This window comes from Dermacentor variabilis, chromosome 4 (genome assembly GCF_050947875.1).
Source record: "Dermacentor variabilis isolate Ectoservices chromosome 4, ASM5094787v1, whole genome shotgun sequence".
NCBI lineage: Eukaryota > Metazoa > Arthropoda > Arachnida > Ixodida > Ixodidae > Dermacentor > Dermacentor variabilis.
Window position 1 is genome coordinate 22,487,834 of NC_134571.1, and position 19,629 is coordinate 22,507,462.

General features: G+C 44.3%; 1 protein-coding gene across 1 annotated transcript in view; it reads right to left on the reverse strand.

Annotated features, from left to right (window-relative positions):
• hiw (MYC binding protein highwire) overlaps positions 1-19,629 on the reverse strand; it is a 262,991-nt gene that overhangs the window by 155,233 nt on the left and 88,129 nt on the right. Inside the window, exons 26-30 of the mRNA XM_075688361.1 lie at positions 10,733-10,824; positions 9,748-9,882; positions 9,436-9,519; positions 6,135-6,231; positions 5,454-5,649 (exon numbers count right to left, since the gene is read on the reverse strand). Of these exons, the coding sequence (XP_075544476.1) occupies positions 5,454-5,649; positions 6,135-6,231; positions 9,436-9,519; positions 9,748-9,882; positions 10,733-10,824 (604 nt within the window). The remainder of the gene's footprint in view (positions 1-5,453; positions 5,650-6,134; positions 6,232-9,435; positions 9,520-9,747; positions 9,883-10,732; positions 10,825-19,629) is intronic.

Here is a 19,629-nt window from a genome sequence, read left to right on the forward strand (position 1 = left end):
CGGAGAACCGCTGTGTATTTTGTTTGTTCGTGTTATCCGAGAGCCAATTCTGTAACACACATGCTGAAACGTTGCGACTTGGAACTGCTAGAAACTCGACGAGAAAAATAACGAATAGAATTCTTTTTCCAGATAACCAGAAATGAAATAAGAATAAACAAAGAAACATACATTCACCCCCCTCTAAAACACAGTGCGCGCTTAAACCACAGTGCTAGTGTACAGCCTTATAAAACACGCCTTGATGGTTTTCAATACTTCTTCTCCTGACCGGCGGTACCCTAGCGGGACAAGAAGCTCTTGTCCAGCAAGTACGTCGAGCAGTCATGGCCAGTGGAGTCCTGGAATGAGGACACCACCCACTCGACCTCAAGAGCAACGACCTCGATGGCGCAACTGAATCTTTTCTCTCTTTTTCCTTCGTGCATTAATATATGGAATGGCCTTCCGGACTGCACTGTAACAGCACAAAATGTTGACAAATTTTATACTCAACTAGAATTGTATTACAGGCAACAGGACAATTAAGAATTGATCATGCTTACTGTTATTCTGTGTATACTGTGTATACTTGTTCATCCTCCCTGTAATTTGTGTTTGACAATGCTGTAAAACGCTGTATTGTCGGTGCTGAAATATATCTTTTTATTTTGACAATTCCTCTCTTGGTAATGGCCCTCAAGTGAGGGATACAGTACTATTCCTAAATAAATAAATGATTTAATATGTCGGTCCGAGTTCTCCAGTCAAACCATTGGCTTCATTGTGGTTAGAAACAAATGAAGCGTAGGGAAGGAGACACCAATGTGCCTGCATGCTCGGTGATTGTGGTTCAACGCACTCAACCACGGAGCACATGCAAAGAAATTAACTGTAGCAAATGCATATCTGTCATGCCGAAACTGAAACCAAAACCAGTTTATCAAGAACTACACTGGCATAGTAACACGAAACAGTTAGCTCTCCCACCATTGCCACAGCAAGTCGTCCCCAAGTATAGTCAAGATGAAAAAGTCCAGCCCATATTCATCATCACTGCTTAGACTTTGTCTTTGAAAACAAAACAAAAGCACATCACTCCTCATAAAAAAATGCACATACTGCCTTCTGCATGTCTTGCCTGGCTTTGGACTTCACTTTTTAATTTACTTGCACTATGTTGTCATGTGAGGAATAAAAACTGAATAGTGCTATATATTCTGTTCTGCTGCATCATAGTTCACACTACACACTGTGTGAGCATGAAGTTTTCTTTCTAACCTGGCTCTGTTCTCTTCCCATTCTCTCTTTCCTGGGGTAATATATAGATGCCCTGCAGTTAATAATAATTGTTGGTTCTTGCTTGTCTTGCTCCAAAGCATGTACGTACATTCTGTTCTTGCCACTGCATGCTGGCTCGGCTATGCTACAAGTTCTTTCGATAGTGTAGTCATAATCACAGTGTGAACACTGCAATACAAAGGTCTATATGGGCATTGCATTAACAGTGATAAAATGTACAACTATAAGCTGCAACACAAAAATTTAAATTAGGTTTATTTCATCTGAGTAGTACCAGAAAATTTTATATGTGACAGATACCGAAATACCTGTAAAACAGAAAAGCCTCAACAAATCGCATTCTGCCATGTTTCATGCATACCATAGTAGATGTCTCTATTATAATTATAATGATCTTGCACATAATGATAAATTGGTAATAAAAACCAAAATTCAGTTAGCCAACAAATTCAGGGCCCAAATTATTGAAATTCAGTCCAAGTACATTGACCACTTTTCACAGCCCAGTAATGATACAACAAACAAATCAAACCTACCTTCTGGTAAAGGTGCAGTCAGAGGATCCAAGAAAAATAGAATAAGTAGGCACACTAATATAAGGCGATATAAAGTATTCCATGAATTATTGATACCTGGCAGAATTTGCCAGGAAGACCAAATAATTAAGAGTCCATGAAACATTCACCAGGAAAAAAAAAAGTGTTAATTATGCAAATAGCCAAGAAAGCATGTGACATGGTGCTTACACACATATTTACATGTGACTACATCAGCCTGTATTTTGGTCATGTCATGCTGTCATTACAGATAGAGGAAAGTAAAATACAAGCATTTTACCCGAAATTTTTATCTCCTAACAACTTGAACAGAGGTTAACAGCCTTCCACCACAAGAATGGTCACAGGTTCATCATTTTCATTGTGCAGCACTTCTCTCGCTTCATCGCAGCCTATGTCAGCACTTACAGTGAGAGTGTTGCTAGGTGATGTATCTGAGCAACACAAATTTGTATCTGCAGAAGTGAACAAAGACGCCCGAGACCATGTCATTATTTAATTACATTAATTATGAAACATTGAACATGAAAAATGCACATGGTGTATAACGAAATCAGCAAGGTCACCAGCCCTGCTTTGGCCTGTCCCATTGACTTGGATGGTGACCACTAGATTACCTAGGCTATGAACTAGGCAAGAAGAGCAGCATTTTTTTGTTAGCTTCTGTTTCAAGAAGGCAATGACAATGTAGGAAAACAAAAACCTCTCACTTTCTGTTCAAAGCAGTGCCAGTTTTCAGGCAGTGATGCAGGTGTAGTCAGAAAAATAGAATGGCACGCTGTAGCGTGTCTGAAATTTCAGTCATCCTCATATGGGGGGAAAGTGGTGGTGCCGTGGCAATATTTGAATAATCAAGCACATCTGGCAAATCATTCAGTGACTTCAACAGGCTTGGAAAGTTTAGTACTTGCCTAATCCAAAGTATAAAGAAGGAGACACTTCACACACTAAGCGTATCCTTGCAGATACTTCTGGCATAGTCTATTACTGCTCTCCGCCAGCTGTCAAGGTGGCACTTAGTTCTCTCAATGGCTCTCTGACCACAATGATGAGCAAAAGGCACTGCCCTTGTATTGGCATCATGTCACATACTTCTTTGCCTGCCAACATTTATTAGTTGGTAAAGTTGGTGCTGCCATCTAAAAATTTGATCACCGAAAACATGACACTGCTCATCATACCATGACACTGCCATCATACTGAAACAGTAAATGAACCTGTCAACCTCACATATACAGTCGAACCCCGCTACAACGAACGTCGCTTCAACGAAATTTTCGCTTCAACGAAATATTTCCAATTCCCCGTCAGCTCGCTATACAAAGTAATGGAACAAATTTCTCATCACAACGAACCATTTTTGGGGCGCGTTTCCGCTTCAACGAAATTTTTGCTATGCGAAGCTCGATTTAAAAATATATCTTACAATAAAACAAGCATATCGCCGCCCATCTATGTACTTCCATAGGCCCACGCTGCTTTGTTTCGCTAAACATTCGCTGGACCAAACTAATCCACTCACTGAAACGCACATGATCACCGCCATAGCTTTGTGTTGATGACTATCGGGCTGGCTGCCTTGCGACAAGGCGCGGGGGCAAGCTCCCGTTTTCTTCCAATCCAATTCAGAGCCGCAACCAATCCGTTGCCAAAGGACGCAGCAGCCTGGCAACAGCAGCGCGTTTGCCCTAGTTTTTTTCACTCGTGCTTGTGCTGCTAGTGCGCTGTAATGAATGCGAGCATGGCGACTTCATCTAGAAAGCGGAAGTTCCTCTCGCTTGAAGAGAAGGCACGGATTATCAGCGCGGCATCCAGTGGCAGGAAAAAGGGAGATGTTGCAGCGGACTTCGGCATCTCACAGAGCACGCTGTCAACGATCTTGAAGTCGAAAGACGCGATAGCGCAAGCTCTTTCTTCGGGGACATCCGCGAAGCGGAAAAAGCTGACGCAAGCGGCTCATGAGGACCTTGAGAAGGCTCTGTACACGTGGTTCCTCGACGTGCGCGCAAAGAAGATGCCGGTCAGCGGAAACATGTTGCAGCAAAAGGCACTTGGCTATGCCTGTATGCTGGGCATCAATGATTTCAAAGCCAGCTCAGGGTGGCTGACCCGTTTTAAGGCCAGGCATGAAATCGTCGCTAAAGTGCTGTGTGGGGAGTCGGCCTCATCAGACGCCGACGCTGCATCTGCTTGGGCATCAGCTACTGTGCCGGAATTAATGGAGAAATATGCCACATCAGACATATACAATGCCGATGAAACGGGACTTTTCTTCGAGCTCCTCCCCTCCAAGACGCTTCACATGAAGGGCCAGCCATGCAGCGGAGGGAAGCATAGCAAAAAGCGTGTGACTGTGCTCCTGTGCTGCAACATGGACGGGTCTGACAAGCGCTGCCCACTGGTGATAGGCAAAAGTGCGAAGCCGCGGTGCTTCAAAGGTGGCAAGAGCCTGCCCGTCAAATATGTTGCCAATAAGAAGTCTTGGATGACACGGGCCGTTTTCAAAGAGTGGCTAACCGCTTTCGACCGTGACATGACGGCAAAGAAACGTAAGGTTTGTTTGCTCATCTACAATTGCTCAGCGCATAACGTTGAAGACGTTCAGCTTCAAAGCGTGGAAGTAAGATTCTTCCCGCCGAATTGCACGGCTTTAATCCAGCCGCTGGATCAAGGTATCATCAATAGCGTTAAAAGCGCTTATCGACAGCGACTGATTCAGCGGCTGGTGTTAAACATCGACACCGGTCGGGCAATCGAAGTGGATTTGTACATGGCTGTACAGATGGTCTCAGCAGCGTGGACGGCAACCAGTCGCAGTATTATCTACAACTGTTTTGTGCACGCCGGCTTTCACTCCGATGCTCAACTGGCAGCGAACTCCACGTCGGACGAGGAAGGCTGCAGTACAATTGCTCCACCCTCCACAGAGGCCAATGCGGCATGGGCAGCCCTTCAGGACTCCGGAGATGTGCCGGCCGATGTTCACATCGGCGACTACATCGCTGTTGACAGTGAAGTGCTAGCTCACGAGGAGCTGAGTGACGAAGCTATAATTGAGGGCGTTCGCCACAACGACGCATCATCGGATGATGACAGCGACGCGGAGGACTTAGCGCCACCACCTGCAATAAAAGTGATGGATGCTTTTGATGTGATCCGCAGATTTTTCGGTGCTCACGATGACGACGTCGCGATGCAACTGTTCACCGAGTGCGAAAGCCGCGCCACTGCACTCGTGGCAAAAAAAAAGAAGCAGAAGAAGCTGACCGACTTCTTTGGAAATAAATGATGTTTTGGGACTATGTGGTCCAACCTGACAGTGTTTTTGGCCTGTTTTCGCCTCAACGAAATTTCGCTTTAACGAAATTTTTCGCGCGCCCCGTCAGTTTCGTTGTAGCGAGGTTCAACTGTACTATAGCGGGGTTGACTTCAAATCAAAGGATTCTTTGGGGGGAAAGCCCCACCTTGCATTCGAATAAATACGGTATCTTTGTTGTACCTTCTTTCTTTGTTTTTTGTCTATGTGCTTCCACTCTCTACATAATGCCCTCTGGGTATTTATTGATAAAATAACAATGACAATCACTCATGCCAATACGGAGGAAAAGCACTCACGTCCAATGGGGTACACCTCATTAATGTATATGCGAAGCAGGTGAAGAGATGCAGCGCAGATGTAGAGCAGCTTTCGCAAGTCTAAAAGCAGAGCCTTGCCCAATGAAGATGATGGGCTGTCGGCAAGCTCACACATGCCTGCCCTAAATGCCTTCCAGCCCCAGTTTAGCAGCTTTAGCAGTGACTGGAAGCATTCCTGCAAAATAAAAAAAAGGCAGTAAGCAGAGCTCCAACCCAGTGGCCTCATGATCAGCAACCGCAATAAGAAAAGCACAGTTGAAATTCATTATAACAAACACATTTACAGCGGCTACTTGGGTAAAACAAGACAACCTACACCTTGGTATGCAACACCATCCATTGAGAGTACTTTATATAAACAAACAATAACATGATATTCATTATTCTACCTGACGCAGCAAATGTTAGCAAGTTTCAATAAAAATCCCAACAACCCGACCAGAACTTTCTGATTGGCCAGGAACATGAGTAAGGTTACCCAGAAAGAGTCAATGTAACACACAGGAGCTTATGATAGCGTAGAATAATAATTTCTCTGTTCAATAGGTATGGAAATATAAACAGGAGTTTTTAACACCTTGCTGTCACTTCAACACTACAAGCTATGCACCACAAGAATACTTTCTGTTAAAAAGAAATGCGAAACTTAAGCTCTCTAACCAATGTGACCGTTTTGGAGAACTTGTGGCTCAGGATAGTAACAGATTCAGACTGGTCTGCAGGCTGGCCTGAAGTTTGCACATCTGATGCAATGACCCTGAAAGAAAGAAAAAAGGAGGCAAAGAGTTAAGTGACCAGGAAACAAAACACCTTTTGCGGAGATCAAGAACACAAGGCAACTGACATTCCAAACACAAACTTAGATTGCTTTGAGCCTACCCTGTCACCACCACTTTTTCAGTGTAGCAAATAGCGAAATATTGTACAGACTCATCTAAGGGCCGCACCTCTGTTTTTTCACAATTTTGGTGAGGTGCAGCCCTTACACGGGACCAAACCTTTTCATCAAAATGGTGCCGGTTCAGCCCTGACTGGTGCACACTCCACAACCTCGGATGTACCATTGCATGAGAGGTCAATGTACAGCTCTCGTCATCTAGTAGCAGCATGCAGAAGTATGCAGCAAGAGAAAATTTGTCAATGCGCGCACGCAGCATCGGGACACCGAATGCAATTCCTTCTTCGTTGAAATATCTTTTTCCAAAATTTGGGCTGCCAAGTTGGGGGGTGTAGCCCTTGCATGGGTGCGGCCCTTACACGAGTCAATAAGGTATTGTTTTCAAATCTACAGTGCAATGAGCAGCAAGAGCTGCATGTGTGCAGGTCTAAATTGGTCAACTTTTGATTATTTGAAGTCTAATGATTCATAAGTCTGATTTATTCAAACAAACATCAGCCTTTCCACTGACGTGTTATGTTTCTTGATGCATTTAAAAAGTACCATTAATATAAGGCTTTGTTTCATTAGGCAAGGTAGGATCAAAATTACTATGCTTCAGTGACCAAATTGACCAAAATGATGTAACTAAAAGCTCACACTGAAATGAACATCTAAGAAAATTTGTCTACAAAATTAGAGGGGTCCTGAACCACTCCTTGGGCTTGGTGAAAAAACATAGTTCGTGGATAGCACACACCGCGGTGAACTTCTCAGCTAAGTTCATCAGTCGTGCATGGCGCGTGCAACTCGTAAGCGGAGTGCAAAGTTACCTTTCTCTCAAATGCTCTCTTTTGAACAGAAGCCTACTCCTCACTCTTTTCTGGATGCTTTATTTTGTAATATACCAGATTCTCATATGTGGCTGCTATTTGGCAATGGCTGAAATCAATCAAGAAGGGTATTTGGATCAATGTGCTTATTCCTGCTCTTACTGTGTATATTTATTGATGCTAACAAACAGGCTGAGGCAAGCAAAAATCTGCTTTTAAATTTCAATAAAAATTACGTACTTCCGGAAAAAGCTGACTTTCATCTGCTCACGCTCAGCCACGGCTGCCCACATAGGAATTAAACTTTGGCCAACCTGCTAAGCGGTGTCGTAGCCATCGGGTCTCGCTAATTTTGATTAGTTTTGAACACTCAACTAGCCTCGAACCACGCGGAACTTAAGGTCAGACCACCTGCACACTTGCCAGTGTGCACTCACTCCTGGCCACTCCTAGTTGGATGCCTTGGCAGACTTCACTTAGTATTGAGCAAGTGATAGTACTTCAAAATGTGCAAGTTGACTGTGGCTACTATCCATTGGTCAAGCTGGTACAGGACAAAGCCAATCCACACCACGTAGCATGGCCAGACAGACGTATATGAGCACAAGCGCACATTCGAGCCCTGCTACAAAGCAAACATTGCGCAAATGCACTACGGTGGCATGTAGCACTGCGGCCGCCCCGGGACGCTGCAATGAGTCCACTGCAGAGCGCACTGCGGTATGCTGAGGACAACCGCTTTTGGTGCGTTATAGACACCAAAATCGGAAGTAGTGGCGTCTACATGAATCTAATCTGAACTGTGCGCGACAGTGATATTCAGCAGACAGAGCTTTGTGGGCACGTCCTGCTCCGCCATAGCCTATATAGTGCAAGTGATTGAAGGAGAGGAAGCACTGCATAGAGGATGTTTGATTGCTAATAACTCCACTTCTGCTGAATGCGTTGAAGTACTTTTTGCAGCAAAGTGTTTCTGAAATTGTCTATTTTATGTTCAAATACATTTCTCGACTTCGATAAAAAGTAGTTCAAGGCACCTTTAAACACTGGTGCATCATTCATCCATGTCATTTAAATTTGTGAAAACTGCTCAATAACAAACCTTTTTAGCAAGGTTTCAAGAGCTTTGTATCAGCACATGTCATGCATTACTTGGGATTCTAAAGAAAGCATAACGAGGTGCTTTGTAAATGCTTGAGAATTCTTTTTCTTCAAGTGTATGTTGTTCAATATCAGGTAATTCAAACATCTCATAAAGTTTCTTAGTTCTTGGTCAGTGCTGTCTTTTACTCATCAAAACTCCTGATGGCTGCAAAAATACCCACTAGCAGGAGTTACTAACCTTGTTTTGAGGTAATCTTGGTCATATGTACTGTCATCAAAATTACTTATTTCTCTGAACTAATCTCAATGAGCAACAATTTATGTGTCTTTGATATGGCCACACTTTCTGCATGACATTCCAAATAGGCGAGACACAAGCTGACATAAGTCCAAAGAATTTCCTTGTTGTGCAAGTGGCAGTGTGTATGTGCCTTGTAGCCTATTGGCAGTTACAGCTTTACAATGTACAAACACAAAGATATACCAATGTATTTATAGCATTCTTCATCACTGTCATATCTTCTGCAACACTACCTCAAATGCAGCACAAGTGGAAGCAGTCTGAATGAAATGACAACATGCTATCATGAGCCTCTACAGGAGAGTGCTAGCAAGGATGAAGTTTACGGACTTTTACTCATGTTCTGCCAGTAACACTAACAGTTTTCACCAAAAACAGCGGTAACTTCCTTCATTGCGCCATTAATCAGCAAGTGGTGCAACATGTACTTTCGAAGCACTGAGTGCAGGAGTGCCAAGAATTTTTTAAAAGCGATTCCTGTATGTATGAAATCATAACAAAGACCGCAGTGCAGTCAGCATGCTCCACTGTCAAAGTGATCACCAGATGCTGTAGGTACTTCCTGGATCAGTGTGGTGAAGAGCAGCCAAATCAAGGTAACCTTATACTTTCAACACATTGTACTTTTTATGCCCCACTCTCGTGTTACCAGAAAAATCTGTATATAAACTAAAGGTAAAAAGACCAAAAAACCATTCCTTCCAGGTTCATCAGCTTTATAAAACTGAAGCCAAGATCTATCACTTCATGGAGCTTTTTGTAATCACAGTTGTTGAGCAAGGAGTGGGCTTATAAAGGCAACAACTATTTCTGCTGCAGGAAAAGAAGCATGCAAAGCCAGCTCACCGGTAAAGAAGCTGCGGAATTTGTCCGGCATTAACATCTGTTCCATTGTTGGACTTTTTGGAACTCTTGAAGTAAAAAACAACTCTGGAAGGAAATATACATTATGCATAACTGTGGTGCTAATTAACTAGTGCTAAGGAAGTTAAAAACAAAGATTGTCGGTATGGCACAAGGGCTCATTATTGGCTATGTTAAAGACAAATACATTTTTCTGAAACATTATTTAAATGTGCCATAAAGTAAGCAGATCCACATTTTTGAGGAAACTTGACCCTCGGGGAGAGCCGTAAGCAAGACTAAGGTCACACTTACTGATCTTCAGTTGTGATGACGGACTGGCCACTTGAACCACAGTCACTACTTGGCCCCGAAACATGGGCCCACACAACATACCACCTGTTCGCTTGTAGCAGAACTGGCTCCTCGAACAGTATGGGATACTTATGCCTGGTGCAAAGGCATAAAAAGAACGAGCTGTCACACTCAAAGCATGTGCAAATGAAACAAGTAAGAGTTACCTCAAGTAAGAGTTACCTTTGCACAAGACTAGCAATGCCAATATGACGTGACCACCAGAAAACTGGCAATCATTTCAATTCATAAACATTTTTTTAAAAATGTGTGCAACATGGAATGTTTGAAGTAATGGTAAACCACAAGCACAAGAGAATGCAGACAGTTTGACACGCTCAGTTAAAAGGAAATGCTGATACATTGACAAAAGAATAATAAACTAATATTCTTAAAATGCTGGCACACCACAGGCATTTTCTTAGCATGGAACATATTGCATGAATAGCATATTGACACTATTCATCACAACCGTAGACATAATATTTTTGCAATATACAACAGCAAAACAATGGGCTTTGGTGATAACACTTTCCCATGCTAGCGATATGATGATGAAGCCCTTAATTTGCAACCGCTCATTTTCTTTAATTAAACAGCCAGATTACATTTTATAGAACTTGTAGCTTTGAAAAAGTTGATGATTTCGTATGTTCATGCTTTGGACTCACTTTGTATGAGAAATGTTAATGTCAGAACATAATTTTGCAAGCAAAATATACTAGAAATCCTATTTCTTGAGATTGATACAATCTTTTAAATAGTACTTTCCCTTAATTAGAATTTAAAATTGCTTTTATACTCAGAACCTATGCTTAAGGTACTGTGCTGTACTTGGCCACAAACCTAAACTAAAGAAACCGAACAGAAACAATTAGCAGCTTTTTACATGAGCTTCATAGAAGAGTACACCAAATAGACCGATGTGTCACACTCGTGGCCTCACCTTGCATTACACTCATAGGGCATCTCCTCAGTCTCAGTGAGCATCTCACCATCTGTTTCCTGGTCCCCACCATCTGTACCAATGTCAAAAACCTGCCAAACAAGAAAGTGACATGCTTTCTTTTAATACACAAAGTGTTGCTTGAAAAGCACTAGACTTGCTCCATGCTGCTCTAAACAACACAATGTTAATCTGTTCTGAAAATTTGTGGCATACTGTAGTAGTTTTCGGCATAAAATGCTCCCATGTGATTTTATAGAAGTTTCAAGCCAACTTTCAGAGCACGAGGCAATGCTCGAGAGACGCTCGACTCTCTCATGTCTCCTGATGTTTTTCCCATGTAGCTTGAGTCTCGTGGCATCCGGCTTTCCCGCATAGCACACATGCAGCAGAGGGAGTCGGTGTTGTAGTTATGCAGTACAATAAAAGATGGCATGAGCATTCCTATCTGGTGCCACCTGATGCTGTAGATACATGGGTGCAAGGGGAACCTGCTTCCTCCTCTTACGCTGTGTAATGGCATCGTACGTGGTTCCGCACAGTCATTGGTGCCCTCCGCAGGACAGAGCACCACCGATTTGGCTGAACACGATTGCTTGGACGCACTCCCATTCACTGAATCACACCTACGAAAGACTTAGGCAAGGGTGTCAGACATGGGCAAACATTATTTGCTCGGTATCCTCCTTGCGTGGTGAGTCAAACTTAATTGATTCCTTAACATGTTCCATCGAGGAATTATTCTTTGTATTTCAGCTAGTTGGCATCCTCTTTTAAAAGGAGCAATAAATGCTCATTGTGTATTTGCACTACTGTGTTGTCATTTCCTTTGTTTCATTAAGTACTTGAGATTCCGCAAGTACCATTTAGCCTCTTGCCAATTTATAAGGTACTGCCAGGTCTTCACAACGTCCTGACAGGTCCTGCTTGATCTCACAATATCTTACAAAATTATTTCACCACTGGTGATAAGATAACAAAAGAAAGCAAAGGCAGAAAGCTCTTTAATACTGATTGAACCAAGAATCAAAAGTGGGACCCCTAGATCCTTAGAGCGGCACTCTATGAACACATTAGTGCAAGCTACTGAAAAATGTAGCACATGCTACAGCAAGTCTCGGTGATATGGCAGAAACATAAATCTTGTTTTACCAGATGTCCAGATATAAGTAAAACATTTCTTATTTTAAGTTGTCGACATACAACAATAATACTAAAGCATTGCTGTCACCTTTGTTTCATATAGAAGAGACCTACTTCCTCCTCTTTATTCTCTGGTCCTCATCAACCCTGCATTTCCTCTCCATCATCAGTATTAAACCTTAGATATGCACTACAAACCTTGCAAGAAGCAGTAAGTCTTCAGAGGGCACACAAGTGCTGATGAGCTCAAGGATTAGAGAGCAGGGCACAGGTCTGATAAGCGAAAAAACTGGATTTGATCACTGGCTCAATCAGTAGATAAGACTTGTTTTTCCTTTGCTGTATTGTTGGATGATTGGTCAAATTCAAGGGTTCGATCTTCAGCTTGACTGACAGATGTACAGTTTTCGGCAAATCCTTACTCAATGGCTGGTGATAAGGCATCACTGAGAAGACTACGATAACTGTGAGATTTACAAGACTCCATAAATACTTGCAAAGGACTTTCCAATAGAGTGACAGAGATCTTATTAATGCCATTAGAAGGATTCCATGCTTAAATTAATAAAGCTTCGAAAATGAAGACATGGAGTATTTGCCACAGGCATGCAATAGTCGCAATCTCTAGCCTTTTTCTTTTTTCCTATTCACAGCGATAGTACTTTTAAAAGCTTTAGCCTGCTTGTTAAAGATTTTGGCTGTTAAGGAATGGTGCATGACATAAGTCAGCTATCAGAAACTTGCTTTCCTCAGCCTAACAAACACAGTAGACTTTCGTTAATTTGACTCTAGCTAATTTCAATATTTTAGTTAGTAATTCGATTCTGACTATGGGTTTATTTCTATGGGCCAAAACTTTTGTTATTTCAACCCACAAATTGCCCTCCCCAAAAAATTCGAACTTGTCTGGTCAGCAACAAACGTGCCTCACCCAAATCGTGACCCCAATGGCTGCAGTGCCTGTTCTAGTGGCACTAGGGGATAGTAAATGCCCTGAAGACATGTAATACAGATATCAAATGTGCATAGTACCGTACAGATGACGACATGTTGTGGTTCATAAACAACGATAAAAAGCTCTGTGAGAGCGATGACGATACGCTTAAGGGCTAATAAATTTCCATTCAATATGGTATATTATGCCGATTTAATCTTTTCCTTATTGCCTGAATGCAGGCACGCTACATTTTGTTGTTCGAAAAGTGGGTGTTCACTCTACTTTGTGCAGGAGCTCAATTTCACTGATATGTCAGTTTTCCATTTTGAGCCCATAAAGAACAGGGTGCATGTTATATTCAGGGGGAGTGTTACAATCAGGCAAATACACCTGAACGTCGTAATAACAAAATTGAAGAGGCAACCGGAATTACTTCGTTGTATCCATATACCTTTCACTGAAGTACATGCCCGATGGGATGCGCAACTTTAAAGATGCAAAAAGATGCAGAGAAGAAGACAGTTTCGTGACTAGCTGAAACGCCATGCAGGCACATATGCGATTTTAATAAAACAGTAAAAGAGTCTTCTTGTTCAACATGCGACCTCTTAGCAGCTGATGCAGCAGCCCTTACAGTAACTTCCTTCTATTCCAATATTGTTACAACATGCCGCACTTGGCAAGAGGCAACAGCCCGCGCTAGCCTCCAATCGTCGTCGTCGTCTTCTCACTGCTCGCCTCTTCATCATGGGAAATACTGTTCCGTAGCACTACCCCTGGCGGCAAAAGCGCCGTCCCGGAGCGACTAAAGGCCGGACTCGGAAGCAGTGTAGTAGGCCTTGAGCCTACTGACGTGCACAACATTACTAGATGCCAGGGTAGAGGACGAGGTTGAGCTCACAGGGGCAATTTCGTACATCACAGGCGTCGCCTGGCGCAGCACGCAGTAGGGCCCTGCGTATAGCAAAAGGAGCTTTTCTGAAAGTCCAACGTGATTAATGCGATGTTTAACAGCTGTAGTTTGGGCCAAAGGAAGATCGTTAAAATAAAAAATATCGTGGTAGGAAAACAGAACGCGGTAGAGCTCACGAGCTTGCTCGGACGGCATGTCGGGCGCAATCATTTTCTGTAAGTCGGCGATGGTAAAAGCTGCCGATTGCGGTGGTAGAGGAGGATCGGCTGAATTGTCATCTACTGCAATAGATGTTACTGAGTGATCCTCGAGTGAGCAAAGCTGGGCCAGAGACATCCCGCGTGGCAGCACTTGTGTCGTCAAGCCAAAATTGACCACTGGCAGGCAGACGCAATTCGCCGCAATAGATAAAACGGTATAAGGTACTGTGATCCTGTGTGTAAGTAGGATGTCTTGCATAGGAGCCGCGATGTAGTGACCGTCGGGCACTGGGGGGGGGGGGATGACACTAAGTCAACGTAAGTCAGTGCCGAAGGTGGCAAGCGAACGAAGTCGACGGAACTGAGGCGACTGGGGTGTGGTTCAGCGGGATCCGGAACAGGCAGGTCAAGGCGGAGAGTACTGGCGGAACAATCGATGAGAGCAGAATGAACCGAGAGGAAGTCTAAGCAGAGGATGATGTCGTGGGGACAGTGGACGATGACTGTGAACAGCACGATAGTGGAACGATCGACGAAGGAGACGCAGGCGGCACACATACCAATTACGGGGGCTGTTCCGCCATCGGCGACACGGACAACAGGCGTTGTGGCGGACGTGATTATTTTCTTCAGGGGGTTACGAAGGTCAGCGCTCATTACCGACAAATGCACCCCAGTGTCTATGAGAGCAGATACAGAAACACCGTCAACTTGCACGTCAAGAAGGTTCAGATGGGTGGGCAACGTCAGTCAAGGATTTGGTGGCGTAGGGAGCAATGCAGCATCACCTTGAGGCGCTGCATCGTCTAGTTTTCCGGCTGGGAGTGGCATCCGAAGGGAGTCGGCAAAAATGAGCGACGGGGCTGGGGAGAGCGAGACTGTCGTCATTGGGGCAAAGGTGAATGAGAATAGGGGCGGTTCGGCGCAGGAGAATCAGTGGCGGCATTATCAGAGCGTGCGGCATAGGGACGAGAAGGGCCACCTGAGGGGCGAGCGTAGGCAGTATAAGTAGACCGGGTCGAGGAACTCCAGCGATTGCGACAGTGCCGGGAAATGTGCCCGACTCGAGGCAGCGAAAACAAATGGGCTTGTCGTCGGCAGTGCGCTATTCAGATGGGTTGCGGAAATGTGGTGGGTAAGAAGATGCAGGACGGGGCGGAATCGAAGAAGCCGGGTGGGTATCAGGGCGATGGGCTGAGCAGATGGTGTGAAGACCCATGTTTTCGAACTCCTGGCAGACAACTGCCTGAATCAGAGAAACCGTGACTGCAGGTGCGCTGATGGTGCTGGAGTCGAAGGCAGCCGGATAGACGGCCTCGATCTCACGCCGGACGATCCTGGTAATATCGCCAGTGTTGTTGGGACGAGGAGCGTCGGCACAGGAAGATGTCGCTGGGGTGTTGGGCAGATGGGCAAACTGCTGGTCAATAAGTCAGCTTTTAGCAAGTTCCAGGCGGCGGCACTCTTTTATAACTGCATCCACCGTCGCCACGTTGTTGAAAACGAGTAAGTTAAAGGCGTCATCGGCAATGCCTTTGAGGATGTGGGAAACCTTGTGTGACTCAATCATGTGTGCCTCAACTTTGCGGCACAGAGCCAAGACATCCTGAATGTACGTGACATAGGGCTCTGTTGACGTCTGCACACGGCCAGAAAGCACCTTCTGCGTGGAAAGTTGGTGACTGTAGGGGTTGCCGAACAAGTCTCGGAGCTTTTGCTTGAGCGAATCCCAACTGGTGAGCTCATCTTCGTGCGTCCGAAACCAGTTTGGTTTCGGACGCACGAAGATGAGCTTGTCGATGAGGTGTGCGATGAGGTGTGCCATTGAGGCAAAAGACTACGTTGGCGAACACTGTAGCAGGGTCCCACCGGTTATTGCGACTGATGTGTTCGTACAGGCTGATCCAGTTCGCGACGTCTTTCCCGTCTTTGCCTGAGAATACGCCACGATCACGGGGAGCAAGGAGAGTGATGTAGGTCGTCAAAGTGGCAGCAAGTGTCGGAGCCGGCGGAGTCGAGTTGTCGTCGCCAGGAGCCATGAAGGAAGGCTCGACGTACCGTCCACTGTGAAGCTCCGTGACGAGGTACAGGGAAAGTCCACCTCCACCAGATATGTCACGTAGGAAGACACAGACGAAAAGCTATATACAAGTATATTTGCAGGGAAATACGTCACACTTGGCCAAGAGGCAACAGCCCGCGCTAGTCTCCAATCATCGTCATCGTCTTCTCACTGCTCGCCTCTTCGTCATGGGAAATACTGTTCCGTAGAAATATGATGGTCTCTCGCTTTTGCTTTCCACTTGACTAGTCCGCAGATTGCTGTGAAATCGGCGATTCAGTGATATGGTCTAACATAATGGCTAGCATGCTGCAACACAAACACAGTTCATTGTGATCGAGCACAGCATGTGGCGTGCAACGTGGTACGCTGACTGTGCAGCTGATCCACCACTCTCGCATGGCCCCAGGAACCACTGCATGAATGAACCAGCGAAACTTGCCGTGATGGCTTGGGTTCACCAGCTCACAGCCACTGAGATTGCACAAACATAGATGTAACCTCAGAGGCTACATCTAGCTGCACGAGCCTTTGTAGCGCAGCAGTATGAGAGAGAGAAGTAGATACACCAGCCCTCTGCACTGCCTAGCACTGCCTACTTATCTCACTGAAATGTCTCGCACTAGCTGGCACAGCTAGGTGTGGGCTCCGAGATTGCACCGGTGCAATCTCGGAGGTCATGTCCACGCCACGCCTAGCTGCTGTGAGAGAGAAGTGCTCATTACCATCACAGTGACAATAAGAAATATCAGTGCTGCTTGATGCCTTATTCGACATACCATTTTGAACTGCCATGCTGAACAAGTGCCAAATCCTGCAGAGAATGATGTGCTCAGAGTGCAATGGTCTGGTATGTTTTGGTTTCGAAGACATTAACCATCTAGTTTGTTATATTCAGTGGCAGGTCAATATTACTTTGTTAAAATGAAGTTTTAAATACATGGGTCTCTATGGGGATTTCAAGGGAAATTCCATTTACTTCGTTATCTCCGTCATTTTCTTATATGATGATGAATGTGGTGTTTAGTGGCACAAGGGGCAAGTGTGGCCAAACAGCGCCAGGCCAGTGCTAATGAGTTCGCAGTGGAGCTATGAATAACGAAGGGTAGATGTTACGGTAGCTGTAAAGGAGCCTAAGAACAGTCACTCTAAAGTGCATAAAACCAATACAAGATAAAATTATGCCAATGGTTAATGGGCTGTACAATGGACACGAAAGATACATTGTGAAATAATGATGATATAGTGAAATATCTCATAGATAAACTTTTGCAATGAGCACTACTGCCTTAACAGAGCCCTTGAGGTGCAAGGGCCTGGAGGCATGTGCTATACAAGACTACCATCACAGTGGCATCCTCTAGAAAGAGGACATACTATGAATTTATGTGGCTAAAAACTTGCAAGTCGACATCGTTCAAGAAACCCAGAACTGCTTTCGTGTCAAAGAACGGTCCTGCACCAAGAAACATTACAGGATTGAGAGGGGTGTGCTGGCGATATACAAGAGAAAAATTTCTCTTTATCTCAGCTTCGGCTTCCCGACACACCAGGAGGATGTGGAGAATGGTCAGCCTCTCAACATATCTATCACAGGTTAGAGGTTCATTTCCAGTCAGTAAAAAATTGTGGGGGCCATAGATGTGTCCTCTCCTGAGCCGACAGAATAGGACATCAGTTCGCCACATTTTTGTTTTCGGGGGCCAGAAACCTAACTTTGGCTTAATCAAGATAAGCTTATTCTTAGTTTCCATGTCCCACAAGCGTTGCCAGTGGCTTCACAGTTTCTTTCGTAAGAAAGGCTTCAGATTTATGACAGGGACAGCAGCCGTAGCAATAATAGCTTGCGATGTGAGTGATGTAGCCATTTGGTCAGCTAGTATGTTACCCTCGATGCCTCTATGGCCAGGTACCCAGCATATAATGACATGCTGGTTAGATATATATGCTCTATAGAGAATGGAATAGAGCTCAGTAAATACCGGGTTTTTGTGTTTACAGAATGACTTAAAGGCTTTTACAACACTTGAGGAGTCTGTAAATATAAGTGTTTTTTGAAGATTTGATTTTCTTATATGTTTCACAGCCGACAATAGTGCATGGACCTCAGCCGTAAATACACTTGTTGCAGGGGGCAGTACACCAGATTCTGAGAAGGATGGACCAATGGCTGTGTAAGACACCCCGGCATGCAACTCAGAAGCACCTGTGTAAAACTCTGTGCATGAGTACCTGTACTGGAGTTCTAAGAAATGCATTTTAGTATCTGCCTGTGGCGCATGTTTAGTGATCTCTACAAAGGATGTGTCACGCTCTATCAGCTGCCACTGCCATGGCTGTAACAGTTTCGCTGGAGCCATAAGACAATGTTCAAGCACCGGAACACCAATTTCCTCACTAAGGTTCCTTGCACGCAAAGATAATGGCCTTCTCACTGCAGGTCAGTTATTGAAGAGTATGGCAGTGGTCATATTGTTTATGCATGAATAAGAAGGATGTTCACGGTTTGAATTTATTTTAAGGAAATATGTAAAACTGTTATATGACCTCTGAAGATGGTGTGACCATAAATTTGCTTCTGCATAAAGGCTTTGTGCGGGGCTTGTCCTGAAGGCTCTGGTCGCGAAGCGGTTTCCTAAATGATGGACAGGAACCTACATCTTTAAAGCACTTGGTGTAGCAGACTAATATACTATAGCGCCGTAGTCAAGACGTGAGCCGACAAGACACCTATACAAGTTCAAAAGACATTTCCTGTTACTACCCCATGTTGTGCTTGATAGAAGTTTCAATAAGTTCATTGTGTTAAGGCACTTAGCCTTAAAACAATGCATTCATCCCGTATTTAATATGCTGGATGAATGTGAGTTTCGAGTCCAATATGATGCCGAGAAACTTGTGCTCGGCACTTAAGGTAATCTGCTACCCGAGAGCTCAAAAGCAGGACATGGTACCGTTCCTTTCTTGTTCGTGAAAAGAGTGCATGTACTTTCCTGTGGGCTCAACCTGAAAAAGTTTTCTTCAGCCCATTTCACCACTTCATTTAAGGCATGCTGGACATGGCGTTCGCAGATAGCAAAGTTGCATGATTTAAATCCAATCTGCGCATCATGCACATATACAGAGTATGACATTGTTTGTGGGATAGCCACGTGTAAAGAATTCATTTTCACAATAAAGAGTATGCAGCTTAGCACACAACCTTGCGGAACACCAGTTTCCTGGGTGAAAGACCTCGACAAGGCATGGCTCACCCTTACACGAAATGTACGGTTAGAAAGGTAACTTTCGATAGTTCTCAATATACAGCCGCGGATACCCATAGTGGAAAGGTCTCGGATAATACCAAAGCGCCATGTGGTGTCATATGCTTTATCCAAATCAAGAAATTTGGAGAGAAAGAACTGTTTGTGTATGAAGGCACCCCTTATATTTGCCTCAATACGGACAAGGTGGTCTGTGGTCAACCTGCCTTCTCTGAAATCACACTAGTAAGGATCTAGTAGTCCGTTGCTCTCAAAGAGATAGATTAGGCACCGGTTTGTCATTATTTCAAAGAGTTTGCAGAGACAGCTTGTCAAAGCGATAGGTCTGTAACTACTAGGTAAGGATGGGTCCTCACCTTGTTTGAGTATGGGTATT